This window comes from Triturus cristatus, chromosome 12 (genome assembly GCF_964204655.1).
Source record: "Triturus cristatus chromosome 12, aTriCri1.1, whole genome shotgun sequence".
Lineage (NCBI taxonomy): Eukaryota > Metazoa > Chordata > Amphibia > Caudata > Salamandridae > Triturus > Triturus cristatus.
The window spans coordinates 203,809,215-203,831,480 of NC_140595.1; the positions used below are offsets into that span (position 1 = coordinate 203,809,215).

Below are 22,266 nucleotides of genomic sequence, written 5' to 3' on the forward strand. Positions count from 1 at the left end.
CCAGCGTCTACAAGTAGACGAGACACGCGCTCATAAGTGTGCGTGATACTGAATTGCGTAATGGATTTCGGCTCGACCGGACGTCGGAGCCAGACGGAAAGTGAGCATTGGGAGCCGTGAAGCTGGTTAGTCGCGGAGAGATGCTCTGTGCCCGGAGCTCGGCTGTAGCCGAGTCGGCCCTGGAAGGGCAGTAGCGAGAATTTGGGGATTATCACCGGACGGTGAGTGCACATCGGCGCTGAGGTGTGTAACGGCGGTGAGGTAACCGCGGCACCCGGCAGCCTTTCCTGGAGCTCAATTATTTTAAGAGACAGCTGTGAAGGAACTACTAGGTCTCTGACAAAAACAATTAAGGGCAACTTTGACTATGGCCAATGCTGGTTAAGCAGGATGGTGTTTAGCCCTTTTTACGGAATAACTTACTTTGCTTTATTCTAATGGGTACAGCGTTTTCATTTCTTTCTGGATTTTCGTAGTCCATGTGGCCCCCGGACGGAGTGTGTCACTATTAACGTTTCTCACAAGTTTCTTGTCTTCATTTGACTTCCTTGAAGCGAGACATTTGGCATTTTTGTTTTCACTTTGCAGCCTTTATAGAATTGGTGAGCAGGAGGGAATCCTGTGGTTGGGTGTGCTAGGCACAGGGTCAAAGCAGTGTGGGAATACGGATGGGGGTATGAGTGTGGTCTCGTGTATTGTGTTCTGTTTTATAGGATTATCCACCAAAGGAGACTGGTTGTTCTCAGAGGCTAGACGCAGGCTTGCGATAGCACTACGGTGGATAAGGTAATGATGCCCCATTAGTGAGACTTTATGAGAGTAGCATCAAGTGTATGTATATTTTATCTGTGTTACAGGTTCTTCTCCCTGCTGTTCCCAACCCTTCCTTTCCCTCACTTGATCGCCCTACTACTCCGTAACTTTCAGTTGGAGTTTGGGGATGTCAAGGGGTGGACCCCTTATTGCATCATCCGGACCCTGAGGAGTACAAGAATCTGACAAGGCATGCCTGAGACACTACTTTCATTAGTTATTGCTCTTCATTCTTCTACTTTGTGTCAGGTTTTGCTTGGCGGGGAATACGGACTATCCTCCACAATCTCAACCAAAAATGGTTTGAAACAAGGTTGCCAGCTGGCTCCATTACTTTCCTCATGATATGTTTCAGACCTCCCCAACAGTTTAGCAATCAGCAACGGGGACGACCCTAATATTGGTGGCTGTCTCTTTCCCTGCTTGATGTATGAGGATAACATAGCAATCATGGATCTAACTCCCAAGGGCTTGAATAATACCCTGTTTTCTTTACAGCAGCAAGCCACCCACCACTTACTGAAGATTAACATCTCAAAAAGTAAAGTACTGATCTTCAAGAATAGAGAAGCCCAGAAGATCTGTAACTATGTCTGGGCTTTAGATCCAGAGATGCTGAAGGTAGTAAATTCATATCCCTATTTGGGGGAAATGGTAACAGGTAACATGAGTGAAAAGGTACACATTGATAATTATTCCTCCAAGGCCTCCTTGCATGCCAATGGGTTACAAGCTTGTATAATGAAATGGGTTGGAGACATTTTCTTAATTTGTTATCAGCTTTAAAGGTGAAAGTTCCTCTGACATTACTACAGGCCACTGAATCAATTAACTTGTTGAAGTGGGATTTTTATTTTGAGAAAATGGAATAAAATCTTTACGTAAACTTTGCAATTTTGTCTGTTCCGGTTCCTGCCTTAAGGTTGGTATTTGGCTTAACAAGCTGATATGTGCAAGGGCTGGTAAATTTGATTCAATGGGGCTCTCACCTCAAGAAGAGTAAAGAGGATTCTCTGAGGGGCTTTTTGTACTCTGAAATGTTTGTATCAGAACTAGGAAAACATACATTTTCCAGGGACTCTGCTCATGCACTAAACCAATTTGATCTACAGGAAGCGACACTGGCCTCTCTCTCTCAAATTCAACTTAAAAGCTTTCTAAAGGATACCTCCAGTCTGATCAGTTAACGATTGCACATAAAATACTGTATGTCAACTAAAAAGTGTGAGGTGGAAAGGATACCGCCATGATGTACCTGGAGCCAAAAAGTATTCACCCTTGTGTCTTGACATCAGTTTCCATTGTTATGGAAGAAATAAAATATGAAAACATGGCGCACCAGCAGAGAGTGTCACACTGGAATACGTGGTGAAAGAGCAGTGCAGGCCAAAACCTGTGCTGATGAAAGAGGTGAAGAGTCCACTTGAGAACAGAGTGCATGACCTGTAAGATCACAGTTAAAGGAAAACCGGTGTTTGACAAGCTTGAAGGAATTTATGGCCTTAGCACACAGACACGTATTCTGTGTTTTAAATAGAGTGAAACATGATTAGAACATGGGAGCAGGAGATTGAATTAGCTAAGAACACAAAGAATCTGATAAGAGGTCTTAGGAGCACAATGCTAGCGCACACCCACAAACAAATATACATTCAACCCAAATACGCATGCATTCAAAAGTAGAAGAATACTTAGTTTGTTAAGCATTGTTAGAACAGCAATAAAGGATGTGTAGAGAATTAGGTTTAAAGTCTAGGGTCACAGGTGACCTCATGTTTTTCTATAACTAATGTGTACCAATGTGCAACTGCTAGTAATTCACTGTTTGAACTTTTAGAACTAGCATCGTTTACCTGTGTATAAAAAAATGCTGCCTGTGAAGCAGCAAATTGAGACCAGCTGTTTATTTGTGTGAAGACGGTCGCTCTTCCTGCTGCGACAGTAAAGAGCTGTTTTTACATTGCCAATAGGAGTCTGTCTTTTTCTTCATTTTTAAGCCACAGCAAGACCATTAACCTTTTCATGTTCCTTAAAGGATGACAAAGACATGGATATAACTGGAGAAGTGCGAAGTTCTAACATGAAACCTATCTGTGCCTGACCAACCTTCAGAAGGGGAGAAGGGTAGAATCGTGGGGCATCTACAAGTAGATAGAATATCTACCAGAAAATCATAACCGAGGGTAAATGCCCTTTTTTAGGTATCGCGTACGCAGCGCGCAAGCGCTGCTTAGAGAGACCTCTTGGCATCGTTCAGCACTTTGGCTAAAACTCGTGCAGGTTTGCACTGCTGTCTAAGGGCACTCGTGCACGTTTGGAGTTTCCCTTGCGGGAGCGAGCAGCAGCACCATCTGTTAGCTATTATCGCGCCTTTCTGCTCGCTCCCGCAAGGGAACCGCCAGACATGCCTCAGTGTCTACAGGCGCAGGCGCCCATGGGTCATATGTTTCCGACTTGTTCACAGCAGCACGTGCATCGGTCCCGACCTCTGCTCTCGTCCTTTCCATGTCCCCTCCCTCATGTTTCAGTGCTCTCTTTTCCTGCTTTCTCTCCTATATCCATGCTTTCTGACCCCTCCTCTGCCGCGGCTCCTCTCTGCGTCCTTCTCCCCCGTACGCATGCTTTCTGTGCCTGCCCCCTCCCTCCCCCTGTGTAGGCTGGGCAGCACGACCATTAACCAGCTGCCGGACGAAGACAGCCACTCCTACCCGGAACTACAGCACGCTGAATACCACCAAAAACGCTGCCATTACGCAACATTGTAAACAAAAGATGCTTCTGGTCACGTTTAAATGGGAGAGCGGTTTGCACTCCTTTATCAAGCAGCAGTGGGTGCCTCGATTGGCGGCCGCTGACTAAGCAGTATTAAACGTCAGCTAAGAATAGGCACGAGACGGTAACAGGATACGATAGTCTGGCGCATTCGGAAAATCGTGCTTGCAGCAGGCTTCACTTCTCCTTTAGACGCCTTTACAAACCGATTCAGACACTGGCCTAATAGGCGTTCTACTGGCTCCTTCCTACTGAGGCGCCAAGAGGCCACGCATCGCGTATGAACGCTAATAAAACTTAAGAACATCGGGAACCTGTATACAGTGGAGATGTTAAGGAATTCACTTTTAATTTCTTTGCGCAATTATTATTAACCTGTCAATATTGTTGCTTTTTATGCCCTGGTGAAATATATGCAAGTACAGATTTCACTGGACAATATATATGGAATCAAAGGCACAAGCATGATCATAAGATTAAAAAGTAAACTGACCTCGTTTTGCTTTTTTCTCCATTGCTGTTATTTAGTAGCACTATGCAGGCTCCAACAGCAATAATTTCATCAAAGAAAAACATGAAAAATGTTGAGCAACATTGGATTCGCATCAAATCCTCTAAGGAGGTGAAAAATCGGGGCAGCCGGGCAAACCCTGTCGGGGTGGGGGTGAGGGCATGCATGGGTAGGGCAGGCAAACGGGGTGCTGAGGGGCGTCCATGCTCCCTATGTGGTTTTTGTGTGGGTCTGGTGAGGTGTGCCTCTGCCTGCAGCCACTGGTCCGAATCTGCACGTGATTTTACCGGGTGCGTTTCTGCAAAGTAATATAAGGCCCGGTGTTTCCGCGGCCTCTGATCCCAGGTTCTGGCACGCCAGGAGTCTTGTAATTTGCCAGTGCGATCAACTGACCTGTAAGAGAGGACTACTGTGTGCATTGAAACACCACGCACGCTACTTAGGCACTAGTTCTGTCTCTGTTCTCAAGCAATTGTTAGTAACTCATGTTTGTTTCAGCACCATGAAGTATCATATTATATGCATACAATAAATCGGCATATTCTGAAGTATTACTCTGTTTCACCTTTGTTTTGACATACATTGATAACGGTGTGCCACACTAACATGTTTCTGAGCAAAGTCAGCTACACACATTCCAGTGATCCGATACACATTGATATTTACCTGAAATTAATACAATTGACTGTCTTGGAAGCACAGCAATACAGGTTTAGTAAGCTGTCCTTTTTGCCTCTGAGGACATGCATGTATGTACATGTATGCCATGTCAATAACAACAAGCATTGGCATAGCCAATAGGTCTCGCCTTTGGGACCTTAGAAGTGTTTAGCCATGCAACAGTTAATGTTGTTGCACCAAGAATATTGTGCTGGATAACTAAACACTTATAAGGTCTCAAAGGCGAGACCTATTGGCTATGCCAATACTTGTTTTTATAGGCACTTCTACCCGCAGACTCCTTCCCTCTGAATTGATTCTCCAGAAGTCTCCTTCCTAGGAGTTGGGCCTGAAAGAGTGGTTGGACGAGGAAATACTGCAGCACAGAAAGTGTGATATGATCATCCCTCCTCACCTCTGTATTCCAGGTAATAATGCCCAGCGAACGTGTACAAGGATGCCAATGTTGCCACTATACAAAGTATCAACAGAGGTCTCCTTCATAAGAACAGACCTGCGAAAAATGGACACCAGAGTCAAAGAAGTCGAAGACACAACACACATGCTCGTGGCAGACACCTCGACACTTCAGAAACAGCTCCTTGAACTACAGGCTTCTAGTAAACTGCTAGTTGCAAAACTGGATGATTATGAAGGCAGGTCTAGGCGGAACAATGTCCGAATTCTGGGAGTCCCAGAGGGGGCAGAGATACCAGTGGCAGATCTATTTGTCGAAGAATTTATTTTAAAATATCTACAACTGCAAAATCTCTCTAATTATTTCTCAATTGAAAGAGCGCACCGAGTTCCAGGAGGCAAACCTAAACCGTTAGACGCTCTCTTATGCTAGGCTAGGTGCTGTTTTGTAAAAAGGGAATGTCTGCCCATTCCTTTGTCTTATTGAATTAACAATCTAAATGATCCCTTTGTTCAACATTAAAGAGCAGGCTGCTTGCTTTACTTTTAGAAATAAGAGTTACCTTTAGTGCATTGGACTTAGTCTGCTTTATCTTTGTCCTGCTTTTTGTTATGTGCAAATCACAAGCACAAACTGCCCAAACATTTCCCACGCCCTGGTTAACATACACATAATTATACATTAGCAAACACTTATAATCCGTTGCATTGGTTACCATCTACAGGATCATTCAGATAATACCGCAGTAGAAAGGTTCCCACTGGAAGTGCACCTGCTCCAAGTTCATTCTCATAGTATCAATGTGCTTGATTTGCTTCAGTACGAGTGCATCTACTACTTCACTTTTTAAAACAGAGGCCATTGATTGTGATCTCCAAGTCAGTATTTCTCATTTGAAGGGCAGCTGTACTCTCCTATTCTTCGCTAACTGCAGTTACATATTTATGGCAGGCTCCAAGAAACAGGAGGCTAATTTCAGCCTACAGAAATTCTCTGCAAGCTGACCTTCGTGCAAATAAATACTCTGTTGTAATGACAGAGATTGCAGTACATACTTCTGGCACTTCAAGTAAGTACGCCATGTTTACCAGTGTGACCTGGAAACATTCTTTAGTGCCTCACACACAAAGGTCTTTATCCTTCTTTTCCTATGGATGTTTTGTATGACTTTCTGGTACCTCACCAAAGTATATGAAGCCTCATCCACATGCACACAACTTAACCATTTATTCACAGTCTCTGTACAACGGCATCCTCTGTTGTTACTCCAGGTAGTCTTTTTTTTTTTTTTGTAAATAAAAGTCTTAAATTAATTACTGTTATGTCTCCCCGGCTGCAAGTCACAGCTCACACCAGCCTCATAATATAGTCCCGCAACTACCCAAGTTGTCGACAGGTATCAATCAACTGAGGTAGTTTAGCTGTGCTTTCTTTTTTTTTTCTCAGAGTTTTATATAGCACAAACTAGACCCGAATCCAATCGGGTATCAGAGCGCTTTACATAGCACCAGTTACGTTACATGCGGACACACATTCATTTTTTTAAGTGCTTGCACAGACCTCCAGAGCGCTAGTGGAGAAAAGGAGAAACACAATACATAGCATTTGGGAGGGTCAAAATGTCCTGTTGGCACCCAAAGTGAATGAGGATAGGTCATTACCCAGATTTGTGGCGAGTAAGAGATAAAGGATCTGGCGAGACCAATAGAAAAGGGCAAATGTGACTAAATTGGTGCAATTCATTGTTAGTGCTCCTCAAGGACAGCCTAATGTGTGCATCCAAATTAGTCTCACCCCCTAATTCTATTCCATCCGCTGCAAAATCTACAGAGGCAATGCACAACATTGATTACCGCCATTAGACAAATACATTTCTTAGATTCTCACTTCTCGCCCAAGTTCCCATGCTATAGTACTAGTCACGGTGGCTTGAGCTAACCACCTGAACTGCAGTCAAACTGTGATAATCTTACTTGGTGTGGTGTTCTGGAGGGGTTTGGACAATGGCCGTGTCAGGAGGTAGAAATGCTCACAGGCATGCAACGGAATGCTGACTGGCTCCTCATTCGATAGGCCCAGCTCGTACGCCCACTGAAAGATGTAGAGCAGAAAAGAAATAGCACATTTAGAAAGAAGATCTTCTGAAATGTGTTCATTCACTTGAACTGCAAATTCTAAAAGCACTGAAAATGGTAGAAAACTCAGCATCAGTTTATATTTTGCTTCACTTCAGGATCATTTTTGGCAGTCAAAGTCTTGTTTAAATAGAGATAAGCTACAACACAGACAACATCTGTCTAAACATCCTACTCATACATGGCACAGCAATTACAAAAGAAGCAATTGTGCTAGCATACCTTCTAATAGGACCATGTATTGACAAAGTAAATAAGTGTGGTGTTGTCAAAGTGAATACAAATATGAGAAGACAGACAGCTCTCCAGGAGCAAATGCTCACACAGACACATATACAACAAATAAAGGCACAAAAGCAAACATGTACTAAATACATAAATGCAACATAACCAAGTGATATGCGGTCTGTGACTGCACAAGACAGTCACAGACCTGGGTACTTTTGGGAAGTACTAGGAGCGGCTAAAGGTCATCGACAGAAGAATTGGGGATGATTATCAAGAAACCAGGGGAGTGCCTGTTTGAGGGGTGTTTGAGGTCATGTTTGACAGTGAAACTGTGTCAGAGTATCAGGGGTGCAGTCAGTGAGAGGCAGTGGGCAGGCCAGTAAGTCACTAGAGACATTGGTCAATAGGCTTGGGGTAACACGCCAGTATGGAAGCACGTGAAGTCAGTGAGAGTAAACAGCAGAACATGCACTTCACCAATTCAGTTAAGTTTTCCATGATAAAGAACAAGAATTTCACTAAGTAACATTTCCTTCTCCAAGAAGCTTACTGCTTCCGTTTAGTGGGAGCCTTCAAAAAGAGAGATTTGAAAGGTGAACAGAATCATTTCAGGTACTCTTAGAGGAGTACATTTCATGCAGATTCTTCAGTTGTGTGGCTGTTCTTGAGTTACACTATAGGCAGTAATGCTTTGCAAACATGCGTCCTGATTCTGGTTGCTGCTTTGCAAATTTCAGCAATAGAAATATTTCTGGGAAGGGCTATTTTCCTCAAGCTGAATGCATTGTAGGTCTTCCTGAAAGAGGCAGCCTTCTTTCTAAAAAGACAGAATGACTGCAGAAATGATCAGTGAGCTATGGACTGTTTATAAGTCACCACTGCTGTATATATTGTACCAAAAGCAACAAATAACTGGACACATTTCCTGATGTACCTTGTTTTAATAAAATAGTATTTTGATATGTTGCATGTGAAAACGTAGTTCTGCTGGCGTGAAAGGATTTGAGGAAACATAATTCAAGTTACTGATCTGATTTACGTGGAAATCTGAAATAACTAAGATGTAAAGTCGGACGAGTTTGTAACAAAACCACACCACTATGAAACACTGAGTAGGCTTCACTAGAACTTAGATTTTGTGAACTATGTGTGCTAATAACATTGACACTTGAAAGACTGCATTCAATAGCAAGTTCTCCAAAGTGGTCTTGAGTATCTGTCTTTAGTTTAGATGCTAAGCTTTCCTAACAACGAGAGACACCATTTTAAGACATTCCAAGCCATTAAACTAATCATTCCTACTATAGCGAGAAACAACATGTGGGTTTCACTTTTTCTGTAAGGTGTGATAGCGGCCAAAAGCACTTTTACAGATGAATACTTCAATCCAGATGCTGCTAAATGTAAAACCTAAGGTAATGCCATCTCTTCTTGGCAGGTCATCAAATCAATACTCTTCTTGATACCCCGTATCACGAATATCGCTTATGTTCAAACATATATGATGAAATGGTGGAAATAGTCTTGAGTTCCTTCAGTATGTTCATGCAAATTTCAAGTGCATATATTGCAAAAATGTAGGTGACAGACTGTTACGTTTAACAACAGTAAGTTATGATGGTGTAACGTTCCATCAGCCAAGGTTAGAAGACCCGTTCTGCACAAAGCCCTCTTCTGTGAAGCAGACCTCCAATCCACCTCTTGCATGGCCAATTAAGGTATATTCGGTTCATTCTCATATCAATGGTATAAGTGGAAATATTTTAAGTTTTAAGTTATGCCAATAGCAACTAATCAAAAGAGCGTTTCTTCTCAAGTCTGGGGCCATAAAACAAAGACACAGTCCAAGATATTTTTCTTTTCTGAGGTGGTAAACAGACTCAGTCTCGAAACAGATCAAATTCGGACTACTGACACTGTGCCTGATTTAGAACTTGGTGGATGTGTTATTAAGTCACAAGCATGACAGAGATCCTGTCCGCCTTATTACAAGTGCATTAATTCTCATGGCACTTGTAATAAGGTGAACAGGACAGACTTCACGGCTGTAATGGAGTAACCCATCCACCAAACTCTAAATCAGATCCACAGTGTGCCATGGCCCATTGATGTGTTTACAAAATGTTCATGCTCAATGCATTTGCCATAGGAAATCCAAGCGTTCTATCCTTAATATCGTTGCTCTCCCATTTACCAATCTGTACTACATTTCTCACAGAATTTTGATGTCCACATACAACTATGAAACCATTGAATGATGGTCACCATTTTTTTTTAAGAGCACAAGGACTTTTTTTGGCTTGAGGAGTTTCCTCCCAATATTCTCAAACATTTGGGAAGAAATTGCAAGAAAAACAAATAAAGAAAAGAAAAAGAAGCAATAAAAAAAACGGGTCAGCAGGAGAGCAGATGCTTCATGATTCATAAGTGGACAGGTTAGAAATGTCATGGAGAGGAAAACATGAATGAGGCCTTCTCCAAAAAACCCTCTGCCCTGGCAAAGACACCTCTGCCTTGTGCAAGGACAGAAGAGTAATGTATTCCCTCTCCCACCTTACATAAGGGTAGGCAAGGAGGATGGTACCCATCTTTAATTCAAAATGATTCCACAGTCCTGGTCCTTGGCGATTGGGTACTAAGTCATTTGTTTCTCCTCACTCTTGAGGAAGGAGGACATTTCCCCCTACTCCTGGGAAAGGTGATGGGGGGGTTGTTATTAAACCCCCCAGAAATTAGTCAAAGACTGGGAGAGAAGCTATCCCACACCCACCATTGGGGATGGTATTGGTGAAAGGCAGGGGGTTAAGTTCTGTAAAGCCCTTCTCAACAGGTGGGTAAGTGGGATCAAAGTTAAACCCCTGCCCCCAAGTGTCATTAAAAAATTGGTCCAGAAGTTTGTGAATTTCAGGAGAAATATATTTTTGTTAATGATCCCGGGCTCGGGAGTAACAAACATCACTAATCAGTAGGCACAAAGTTTTAGAACTTTGGAAGCCAATAAATACACATTGTCAAAGTCTTTATCAGTGTTGTAGGCTGAGAGGCACACTGAGGGGCTGCAAGGAATTATGGCAAATACAGGAGTGTTTTAAGTTAGGGAAAAGGGAACACAGGCAAACACTGGGCCTATATTAGAATGCAAGTCTGGGGCTCATTCAGGTAAAGTGGAGGCTGCCCAGAGGGTTGCATGTGGGAGAGCGGTACTTATATAGCCTGCATGGGCAATGGGGGTTGGCTCACGGACAGGCTACTAGGAGATGAATGGGCAGATAGAGAGCATAAATAGGAAGAGTGGCACAGAGAAGCAGTAGGCAGGTACAAGAGCACACATAGGGGCTGCGGGAAAAAAAGCAGATACAGTGTAGGTGCAAGAGAGAGTCGGCCGGGGTAAAGTAGCATGACACAAAGGGGCTGCATAGCTTCACGTAGACGAGCAGAGGAGCTGTGGGGCACACAATGGGATTGCATGACACAGACAGAGCTATAAAGCGTAGACACGGTGGCACATGGTTTGCAGGGGGACAAGGGCACACATAAGGGCTACAGAGGGCTATGAATGACTACAAACCAACCACCTAATGTGCTTCTAGAAAAATAGAAAGCGGACCATTAAAGTGCTTCTCAAGGATCTTACTGAAAAAGTAAGAGAGATAGGGTGATAATTAGCCCAGTTGGCTGTCTCCATGTTAGCCTTTTGAGGTCTCACCTGCGATGCAGCGCATGCGCTGCTTCGCCTTGGCGAGATCTATTGTTGTTGCTTTAGTGTCTGGCTTCTGTGGAAGCGGGGATGGTGTCCGCCCTGTCTGCATTAGGCCCCGCCAACCCGGTCTGGAGATTTCGCAAGCCTTGCTCGGGCTTTTTATGAAGCATTTCTCGACGTTTAGATGCTTTGGCATCTCCGTGTTTTTGTAGTTATTATATCAAAGGGCTACGTTGGCGGGGCAGTGGTAGAGTGTATGGTTAGTAGAGAGTTTCTTTATGCACGAGGCTGCTGGTTTCTGTTCAGCAGCAGAGTGTTTCCAGTTGGATGCTGGAAGGCCGGGTAGAGATGCTTCGGCGGCGCCGCCAGATCCAGTCACTCCCGGTCCACCTTCCCCCGGTTCAGGCTCTCGTGGCCTCTGGTTCTTACACTGGTGGTGCACATCGGAGGAGCAGCGTGGCGCTTCGTTCGTCTCAGGCCCGCCTGCTCCATCGGCGCCGGGGAGCAGCAGGGGGCGTGATTGCTGTGATAAAGAATAAGAACAGCTCCCAGGGTTGAAAATTGCAGAAATGGATGTGAGCGGCCCGGTAAGCAGAGAATGGAATATCAGCATCGCGTTTCAGCACCGGGGGACCCCGGCGGCGAGCCCCTAGCACAACCATAGGTCGAGTGCTACTAGCTAACGGGGAGTGGGATGCAGTCACTGGGCCCGAAGCTCGGCTTCACCAGCTCATGTCTAGGGAGACAAGAAAAGGGCCCAACATAGGTCAAATGTCCATCCCCCTCTGTGGTGGCCAATGCTGGCAGGCCAGAGAGAAGCTTTCGTGGGGGCCGGGGCAAAAACGTATTAGGAGGCCCTGCCCCAAAGAATCTGGTTTCAGTCCCAGCATAACCAAACTGTGTGACCCTGGCCAGTTTTCTTCACCTTGCCTCCTTTTCGATGCTCATCACATCTGAGAGCACATGAAATTAATTAAATTAAGAATGTGTTGTGTGCAAAAACCTCTCACATATATAGTTTAGTAGACCATAATATTGCTCCTTCAATAACATTGAAGGCTGGTATAGGAAGCACACAACTACCGACCTGCTTCTTTAGTCGCCAATTTAAAAAAAAAATTCCCTCACCGCACAAAGGTGGTGGTTCACTATCAGTTGTATTAAAGGGCGTTCAGTGCAATGATATAATCTAATATGCTGAAGTGAAACAATCCACATTTGTACAGAATACACCTCTATAATGTTAAAATGGATACATCGGCTTAGTTGCCATCAGTGACAATTGAAGGCCTGGAGGTCATGTCTGGGGTAAGAACAGGTTGTCTTGGTTCCTCAGTCTCTGCTCCGTTTCTGCCAACAGGAATCTTGCCACGGGATGGAACAAAGTTGGTCCCGCTGCAAAGAATCATAGGAGTCACCGAATCATCGCTATCACTCCCACCCGAGGCTGAGAGAGAGGCAGGAGAATCTTGGGTGTTGAGCGCGTGGCATGCGCTCGCAGAGCCTATGAGCGAACGCACATCCAGTCAGCAGTGAGCGCAGCTCGCCTGACTCTCACAGCTTAGTTGCAGCATGTGCGGGCGAGAATTACCAGTGACCCATGCTGGGAAACACGCTGCGCCTGCGACTTGCTGCCTGTTTGCCCATAGTGTTGGGCCCCTGTGAGAGTAGGGCCTAAGGAACAATGTGACGTTTGCCCCCTTCTGATGCCAGTAAATGCTGGTGGCGGTGAGAATGCTTCCTGGTCTTCAGACCTGGATACGCGCCACTTGTGGTGGCAACAAGAACATTCACAGAGCTTTATCTCTTGAGCCAACCTGGCCAATGCCAGTGGAAAGCAGCTCACACCCAGGGTTGTCTTCCCCTGTGCCTATCGAAAGCCTGGGGCAATAAATTGCTCCCTGGCCTTTGTCTCAAGCATATGGAACCTCATGGACATTTACATAACCATCGGTAGAGCTAGAAAGAGATAAAAAGTAACAAGCATTGGAAAGCCAATAAGTTTCGCCTATGCATTTTAAAAAAATACTTCAATCGGCATAGCTGCAGCTACATGCTGCAGTCCGTGCGGTGCTCCCCACCTCCATTACCTCATGTCGCTTTTTTTTTTTTTACTAATGCTCCTATCCACATAGTTGCAGCTACGTGCTGCACTCACTGCTGAATTTTATAGCTGTGGTTAGGCAATTTATTAAAAATAATGTGCCATGGCGTGATTGGCACATCGTTTACGTGAATATTCTGTTGGAAACAGGAGCACTGTAATACTGGCAGACTTCTCTTATTGTACGGGCTATGTAAACATGAAGGGTTTGGCTTAAAGGCTAGGGCGTCCGACTCGGATGCTGGGGAAACAGGTTCGAGTCTGGCGATAAGCTCAAGCACCTTGGCAGCAACGACATTTGTGAGATCACTTTTACTTATAAAACTTTATTTGCAGAAGGTATATTCTGGCATTGTTTTACTATTCGGAAACACTTCCAGAGTGATAGAAGTAAAAAGGATTATTTGCAAGTGACTATGCTAGCTTTGTGGTGTCAATGTGAAAATATTCTGACCGTTCCTGGGGTCACGGTGTAAGAAATTGAGTTCCGGTCAGACAGAGGGTGAAAGAAGACAAAGTGAAGTGCTCCTTATTCTAGTAGGGTTTTTTTTACATGTTAGCTATGTTTTAAGTTATTGTTTTTATTTACTCTAACTTTTACAATATGAAGTGTCCCAACACACCCAACAGCCATGACAATGCACGCTTTCTTCCCGTTGTAGTATGTTACTTGTTGCTTAATGTAAAGTGTTCTGAAAAACCACTGGCATAGAGTTCACTATATAAAACTATTTAAATAAGTAAACAGTGAAAGTAAACATTAAAAGAATACAAGATTACGATAAAAATTTTACACCGAAATTGTCAGATTACTTTTTTTGTTGCATAGCTGCTTATCTGCTGTACATCTGATTGAAAATAGCTATATTCAGATCTTCACTGGTGCGCGGTGCAATTTCAGTAGCAGGGTTGTGTTTTCTGTTTTTTTTGCTCGGGAATTGAATAACTGGTTTAGTTTACTATACTACCTCTAGACGAACCACCGGAGGCCATCATTGCATCCTGTAGCATTAGAGATTAGCACCTGTATCAAAGCCACTGCAAAATGAGGCATCAATGAGAGATTTACCCAGAGGTCCCTCTGTGATGAGGCAATTCAGGTGCCCTGAATTTAAACAAGCATTTGCAATGCAATAGGTCTCGCATTTACGTGAGTTTTAGCTATTGGCATTGTAAATGACAATGACTTATTTATGTTTTGGTTTTTGAAATGTAAATAAAAGGCATTGTCATATACAATGCCAATACCTTAAGCTTGCGTAAATGCGAGACCTATTGCATTGCAAATGCTTGTTTAGAAGTGTGGGTACCACAGCATGCTTGTATGTCTTAGGAACCTCTCCATCTGCCAGAGAGGAGTTCAACAAATTAATAACAGTCGGAGAGAGTGAGTCACTCTCGTAGAGCTCGTCGGGTGGTAGGAGGTTTAGGGACGAGTCTAATTTAATGGCTTTCGCTAGGGCTGAAACGTCTCAGGGTCAAAAAGAAATCAATGTCTTAGTTGGGATCTTGAAAGTGGAGTAAACATACTGTGACATAGCCAAGTCATCAAAGGTGGAGTAGATAGAGGCTGCTTTATTACAGAAGAATTCTGCCAACTCATTGAAGTCCTTCTGAGATACAGAAAGACGAGGGGGGCCATGTAAGGGGTTCAGAAGAGATTTAAATTTCTGGAAAATGTATTTAGGGACGTTGCTGGCATTCTCAATTGTATTCGAATAATAGGCAGCTGGGTCAGATTTACAGGCTCTGTTATAAATTTTGATTGACTCTTGAAATTTTTCTTTATCATGTGACAAATAGTGCTTTGCCACATACGCTGCAGTTGTTTGCAGTTCTTCAGGGCTAGGACTGCTCCAGTGAACCATGGGGTGCAGGGACGAGAAATACTTTTCCTAGTTAGCAGAGACAAGAGTGTTGCGTCTAAATTTGATTGAATCCAGAACTCTATCAGTCAGTCAAAACCACTTTATTTGATTATTTAAAATCATAAAAGTACAATACACAATATACAGTAAACAAAATCATGTAATCAATTGAAACGTATGAGCGATATAAAAATGTATAAAAACATCAGGATCAATTATATAATACATCAAGGCTTAAAAAACTCAGTTAAGAAATTATTTTATAGTAATATAAGACAGGGGTTCTCATACAGAATTTAGCATTGGATACCTTCTTTTCATAAGACGTACAGCTGCAACTAGAACTCTAGCAAAATTAAAAATATCTCAACTATTATTAAGCATTTGAAGATCAAATAAAGCCGGCCTAACCTGTAAAAAGCCCTTTCCCCTCAATAAAGCAACTAGAAACCTCCTACGAATTTCATTATAATGGTCGCAAAACATTATAAAATGTAGTGTATCCTGTGGTGAGAAATTATCGCAGTGACACGGGCCTATATCCAGCCCTGCAGGTTACCCAGGGAGAAGTAAATTAGGTTGAAACGAAACCTGATCAGGAGCCAGCGATGGAAAGGCTTGGTCACTATTCTCAGATATGGCTCAATTAGAGGGAAGTTTTTATCAAGAAATGAGCTCTGACGGAGGGTTTCTGTAACTCCTGCTCTTCGTGTTCCATCATAAATAAGTTCAGGAGTTGAAATTTAGCCCATTTCACGTCCTCTTTTTTAATCCCTTCCGGAACATTAAAGAGTTCTGGGTGCCCCAGTTTAGAAAACAAACTTAATGTAGTACAACCACGGGACGCTAGAGGCTTTATCAAGGGAAACACAGTCCCGAAAGATCTGATGGTTCAGGGTTAAGTCTGGGTTAAGCCAGGTTTTAAGCCAACAAACCACCGGGGCTATTCTCAGCAGATCAGACACATATCCAAGCCCCAAATCTTGGTGGATAGCGAAAGTTCGTGTCGATTAAGATACAGACAGAAGGGTACGTAAAAATCGGTTTTCAGCGGTCTACACCCCTTCCAGATGTTTATAGCCCCCAGATGGCTGAGCCATACATAATAGCCAGACATTGGGATCTGTAAATAAGCATAGCTTCAAGGGGCCTAGCCCCCAGGCGCTGTGCAAACCCTTGTAGAGCGGCCGTTGATCTGACCACAGCATTTTTATTTGCTTTCTCTTGGGGGACCCAGGTGCCTCTATCATCAAATAAGACCCCCAAATACGTGAAAGAGGTCACCCTGAACACCTCTGCTCCATTATAATAAAAGGATTTTACTTTTCTATTACTTTGGCCCATTGACATGACATGTGATTTCGTTATGTTAACTATCAAGTCCAGGGACTTCATATAGGCTCCAAAGGCGTCCAATAGCCCCTGAAGGCCTATAGCAGTACGGGCTAATAACATAGCGTCATCCGCGTATAGGAGAACCGGAATAGTCCTTTCACCTACAGCGGAATATCCATACTTGCCTGGTCTAAGGTTTTGTCTAGCCCGTTGATATAAAGAGTAAAAAGTTGTGGCGCCAATATGCACCCCTGACAGACACCTCTACACGATTTAAAATGCCTTGTGCATTTACCTTCTTTGGTGACCCTGACTGTTGCTGAAAGATCCTGAGTCTGCCAGGAAATGGACTAGGCAGGGATCAATGCCCATATCAAGCAGAATAGACCACAGCTTTGATCTGTTAACCAGATCGAACACCGAAGAGACGTCCATAAAGGCCATCTGCGAGGTGCCTTCTTTGGCTATGGTATGTTTGTCTATTATTAAGTATAGGTTAAGGCACTGATCCATAGTACTTCTACCTTGTCTAAAACCATATTGTAGATTGGATAAAACCTCATTTTCATTCACCCAGTCCGTAAACTTAGCTAAAATCGCTTTTCCTAATATTTTAACAGCAGAATCAATTAATGATATTGGTCTATAACACCGTGGATCCCCACTCTGGCCCTTTTTAAAAACTGGTATAATTGTCGACCAAGACCATGATGCAGGAAACCCCCCCGAGAACCTGAAGCATTAAAAACATTAGTTAATATCTTGGCCCAAAATTTTGGGTTACATTTATACAAATCTGCTGGCACACAGTCAGGGCCAGGTGCTTGGTTACTAGACATCTCTATTATCACTTTTTCAATATCCTCCTCCTTAAAGACGACAGAGGGTAAGGCCCTGTCAGTATCCAGGCTAAGGGCGGGGACCAGCATCACATTAGTTCCATAAATTGCTTCAAGGTGAGAGAGCCACTGGGCCTCTGTAATGTTACTTTCCAAAGCCTCATTCTCTATGCCAGAGAAAAAGGGTGTGTTAACAATAGCCCAAAATCTCAAGCTGTCCTTTAAGACTTCAACAGATAAAAGTGCGTTCCAGGCCTCCTCTTTGATCTCGTTTTTCCGTATATAAACTGCGGACTTGTACTGTTTCCTCAGGGTAGCTATCTGCTCCTTATCTCGGGGTATATTTTTCAAGGCTTGAATCAAATTGCGATGGGCCCGTGAATAGTTGTTATCAAACCACTTTTCCCCCGATGTTCATCTTGGTTTAGTTGTCGCAGTCAGATCAAATGCTATCTGACCACAGATACCTTCAAAGGCTCTAAGAACCTCAACCCTTGGTGTGGTATTATCCACACATTTTGCAATGTTTTCTTTGGCCTTCTCGCAGGGATCCGCAAAGAAAAGTTCTGGAATTACCTTTGTTCATTAAAGCCTCCGTCCCTGATCACATGTTACCACACAGCTAACTCCAGCTTTCTTTTGTGTTATTCCCAAAAGACCACAATATTTATCTAGCACTAAAATTACAGGGTTGTGATCACTAAAGGGAGACAGCCTGGCGTAATAGAACACTACCTGAGCTAACATGAGGGGGGGGACATAAATATATAATCAATAACAGTATCCCTCGCCCTAGCTTTAAAAGTGGGAATCCGATCAGTCCGATCATCAAAACTAGGTTCGAAGAGATCCGCTCCAGCCAGGAGGTCCTCCAAAACTTCCCCCTGTTTTGTGTGCTCAAAATGGGGTGTCACAGAGTGGGCAGGCCCCAAGTGGTCATCTACATAACAATTCAATTCACATGTATGAATATTAAAATCGCCCATAAGTATAATGTGATAAAAATTGGTTTGCTTCAACCTATAGTCTTCTAAAAGGCATTTCAAATAACATAAATGTTGATTTATAAAATCACTTTCCCCAGAATTATAAAAATTAACAAATAATGTTTTGGGGTGATTAGGAGTAAGTAATTCTACTATCAAGCAGTTATGGGAAACCACCTCCAACCTCTTTGGAGCCCCCCTTTGCTCTGCCTGCCAGGGCAGGGCGTCCGGGTAAACAAAATGATTTATACCCATACAACCAAACATTATTCCCCTTATCCCATGTTTCCTGGAGACCAATAAGTCATATTGTTTAATGAAGTTCAGCCAACTGGGGTCATCTCTTTTAGTTCTTTAGTTACAGCTGATGATCTTACATTTGGGGTCAGTTTCTACATCTATAACCTGATCATTTAGGCTAACTTCATGGTAACAGTCATAGGGCGGCTCCAGTCAATCATTCACGTCTAGCTAGGAGAGTAGGAGAAATCTATTTGTTAGAGCTAAACCACCTCCATCATGCCCTATGGGCAAGGATAATAACTGTGGGGATATTACTTGTCTCCAGCCGGGTCTCTCTGGACGGGTCTCAGGCTCTTTATTTTGAAAGGGGCAAATAACACTCTGGTGCGACCTCATTGAATATGCCTCATTCGGGGATCTAACAGATGCTTTTAATTGTCTTACTGTTGGGTAAAAAAAAACAACGGCAAAGCCCTAATACCCCCCCCCCCTCCCCAGCTCAGAAGTGTCCCAAAACAACCTGCCAGCTATATCCTGTTTACTAAAGTTGACAATAATGCAATCACCTTCAACCGGTTAGGGGCGATTCCCAACCCACCCCACCCTTCTAGCCATTATAATGTGATTTGAGATCTCGGCACTGCCGTTACATTGTTGGTCACACCAATTTTTGGTTTTCCGTAGCAGGGCCTGGGTAGATTCATTGTCTTGGTCTCCAAGTGGGGGTACCCCTATAAGAACAGCTACCAAAGGAGTAGCTTCTGGGGGAAGATTGAGTCCACAGCAATTTGATCTAGTATTCCTCTCTTGTAGACCAACAGTCCCACTAGTAGCCAGAGTCATGCCACTAAGTGTCAAATTTACGGGACTCTGGTCAACGTGGCTGGAGATCCTCCCTCCTCTTGGGGGCCTCAAACTAACCCTGTCCTATCCGAGGAACTAGTTTTTGACCTGATCAGAGATTGCAATGACTCCCAGGATGATTCTCACCAATATGAAGCCTAGACTCCGATTGGGCCTGGGGTATTGTAATTAAGCTAGGGGTATCACACGGAATTCTCAGAGAAGTGTGGCTCAGGGGTTAGAGGCAGCAGACCCGGAAGCTGAGATCGGTCCTGGACCAGGGTTCAATTCCCCGCCTGGGCGGGTCTTGGGCTAAAGATTCCACGGACTCGATAATTCTCGCCCCGGTACCTCCTCGACTCACGGGTTCACACTCTGCGACTCTGGGCAATAGCTTGCTTAATCTCCACAACGGCCCCTCGCGGCGGGATGCCTGACTTTCACCTTGTGGATACCCTGCTATCTCACAGGGGAATACCAGGACGGGTTCCCTAAGCAAGCGCCGGGAAACCCACAGCGGGTAGCTGTGCGCTATATAAGCTCAACTACATTTACAACTACATTTACATCCCTTAGGAAGGAATCAATACGCTCACATTTATTCATGATACCTGCAACACAAGCATTCAAAGTGTCAATTATATCTTTAGCAATACTTGTAAGTATAGATTCCATCCGCAAACTAAATATGTCCTCCACCAAGTTCCGTAGTGTTAGTTGAATGTTCTCATCCACAACGTTCCATTGCATAGGGTTACTCTTTTTAGGGCCTTTGTCCCGTTTTTTTTCCTTTTTTAGTGAACCTCTTTTTCCCAGAGGGCCCCAGAGTCGGCCCTTTTGATGCCCTTTCCAAATCTGACATATTTTCTTTAGTTACACCATCTATGCCCCTAATCAAAGCAACATCATGTTTCGGTACTTCCCTAACTTCTTTTGGATTATTCATCAGTACCGTTGGTTCCAAAGGTACAGGGAGTTTAGTCGAGGTCTCAGATACAATATTCCCCTCCCCAGAGTCTTGGCTCGTATCCAGACCTTTTTCTGCATTAGCTATTTCCTTGTTTAAAGCTCCCACCGCCGAGGTTAAATATGAGATGATAGACGCAGACTTCCTTGGGATTTTTGCTTTTAGCCCCCCCCGATCTTGGCTACATAATTGTTTCCGCTTACCCATAGCTGATGTTGGAGGGGTGGCCCAGCCCAGCCTCTTCCTGGCTCTGACAGGCACGGACGGGCCGGGTGGGCCGCTGTGTTTTAATCGCGCCTCCCGGCGCAATGTCCGGGAATGCAAGGGCCTCTTGGTAGTGTAGTCCTCGTCGTCGTGCCGTTCCCCTCACGGCCAGGGATGGAAGAAACCAGCTATTCACCTCACGGCAGGAGCGGAGGCTGCTCGTCAGTGTCCACAGTCAGGTAAGCGTCCAGCGCTGCGGGAGGGCCGCTGTGTTTTTATCGCGCCCCCCGACGCGATGTCCACTGTGAGGGAATGCAAGGGCCTCTGGGTAGTGTAGTCCTCGTGCCATTCCCCTCACAGCCAGAGATGGAAGAAACCAGCCGTTCACCTCACGGCAGCAGCAGAGGCTGCTTGTCAGTGCCACCAGTCAGGTAAGCATCTCTCGCGTTTACCTATGAAACCGTGTACCTCAGGCACAGAGCTGTGTAAACATGTGCTAAAATCAACCGGATCCAATTTCGTCCATCTCTTAGAAAAAGGTTACATTGATTTGTTGCCTTTCTTCAACTACATATTTTTTAATCTGTAAAGTAACCAAAACATAGTCCGACCAGCTTAGGGGAATGTGCCAGTCTGCTTAGATATTAGTTAAATTCGTAAAGACTGGGTCTAGAAGATGTCCTGTAGAGCGAGTAGGGGCCTTTACTATTTTATAATTCAAGTCCTAAAACTTTAAGATCACTAATAAATAGAGACGTCACCCCACAGCAGATCTGACATGTTCAGAGGCCTCTGCCACCCGATTGGGAGGAGTGCGCCCCCCACCCCCCACGCTGAAGCTCCAGTGGTGGCCACCCACTTGATCTCACCTGTAGGAGCCCCAGTTCATACAGCCAATGAGTACAGTTTGGTGGTCGCCTCCTGCAGTTCCGGGAATCCTCTGCATGAAATTCTGTGTGCTCAAGCCTGCAGCTCCTAGCTGGGACACAGCAAGCACAGGTCTTGCTGGGTCCTCGCTCTGGCCACGCCTCCTAATTCTCTTTCAATTTTATTTTGCTTATGGAATATACAGTATAAATGCAGATGTGCAGAATTTAATATGCAAATTATGGTTATTCTGGATTTCAGTTTCAACTGACTTCAATTAGGAATAAAAACCCTGACCAGAAGAACTTAAAATTTCAATTGAATCTCTAAAGTACTGAAAATTCACCACTAGATGGCACTATTGCCATGTCTTGTGTTTTCCTCGCTAGTTTTAATCACCATATATATATCTGTACAACATATAACCTTCCTGCTCACATTAAGCACAGAAAGTGTCTTGCAATCACTATCCAACTCCTACATAAGCCCGTTCTATGCGACAAAAAATATAAATAGCTGAAATTGCTGAGTGTCAGGTCCTGTAATTCCTCACTTTGTTTCTTAGTTATATGTAATCGGAGACTTGAGTCAGATCCATTGTTTTACCTGTAAGGATGTCATGCTTTCATGCCATCTCTGATTCTGGCGTTCAGACTATACCTAATGTCGAAGCTGACATTTAAAATTTCTAACCATCACCTCTGGCCCATATAAAATAATTAAAACCAAAGTTGTGAATCTCAATTTGCAGTCTGAAAGATTTCCTGTGTGGA

General features: G+C 44.0%; 1 protein-coding gene across 2 annotated transcripts in view; it reads right to left on the minus strand.

Annotated features, from left to right (window-relative positions):
* The window catches only part of PDPR (pyruvate dehydrogenase phosphatase regulatory subunit), a 567,407-nt gene that overhangs the window by 328,011 nt on the left and 217,130 nt on the right, over positions 1-22,266 (minus strand). For both annotated transcript variants that reach the window (XM_085640040.1, XM_085640039.1), the window contains exon 7: positions 7,148-7,265. In XM_085640040.1, the coding sequence (XP_085496166.1) occupies positions 7,148-7,265 (118 nt within the window). The remainder of the gene's footprint in view (positions 1-7,147; positions 7,266-22,266) is intronic.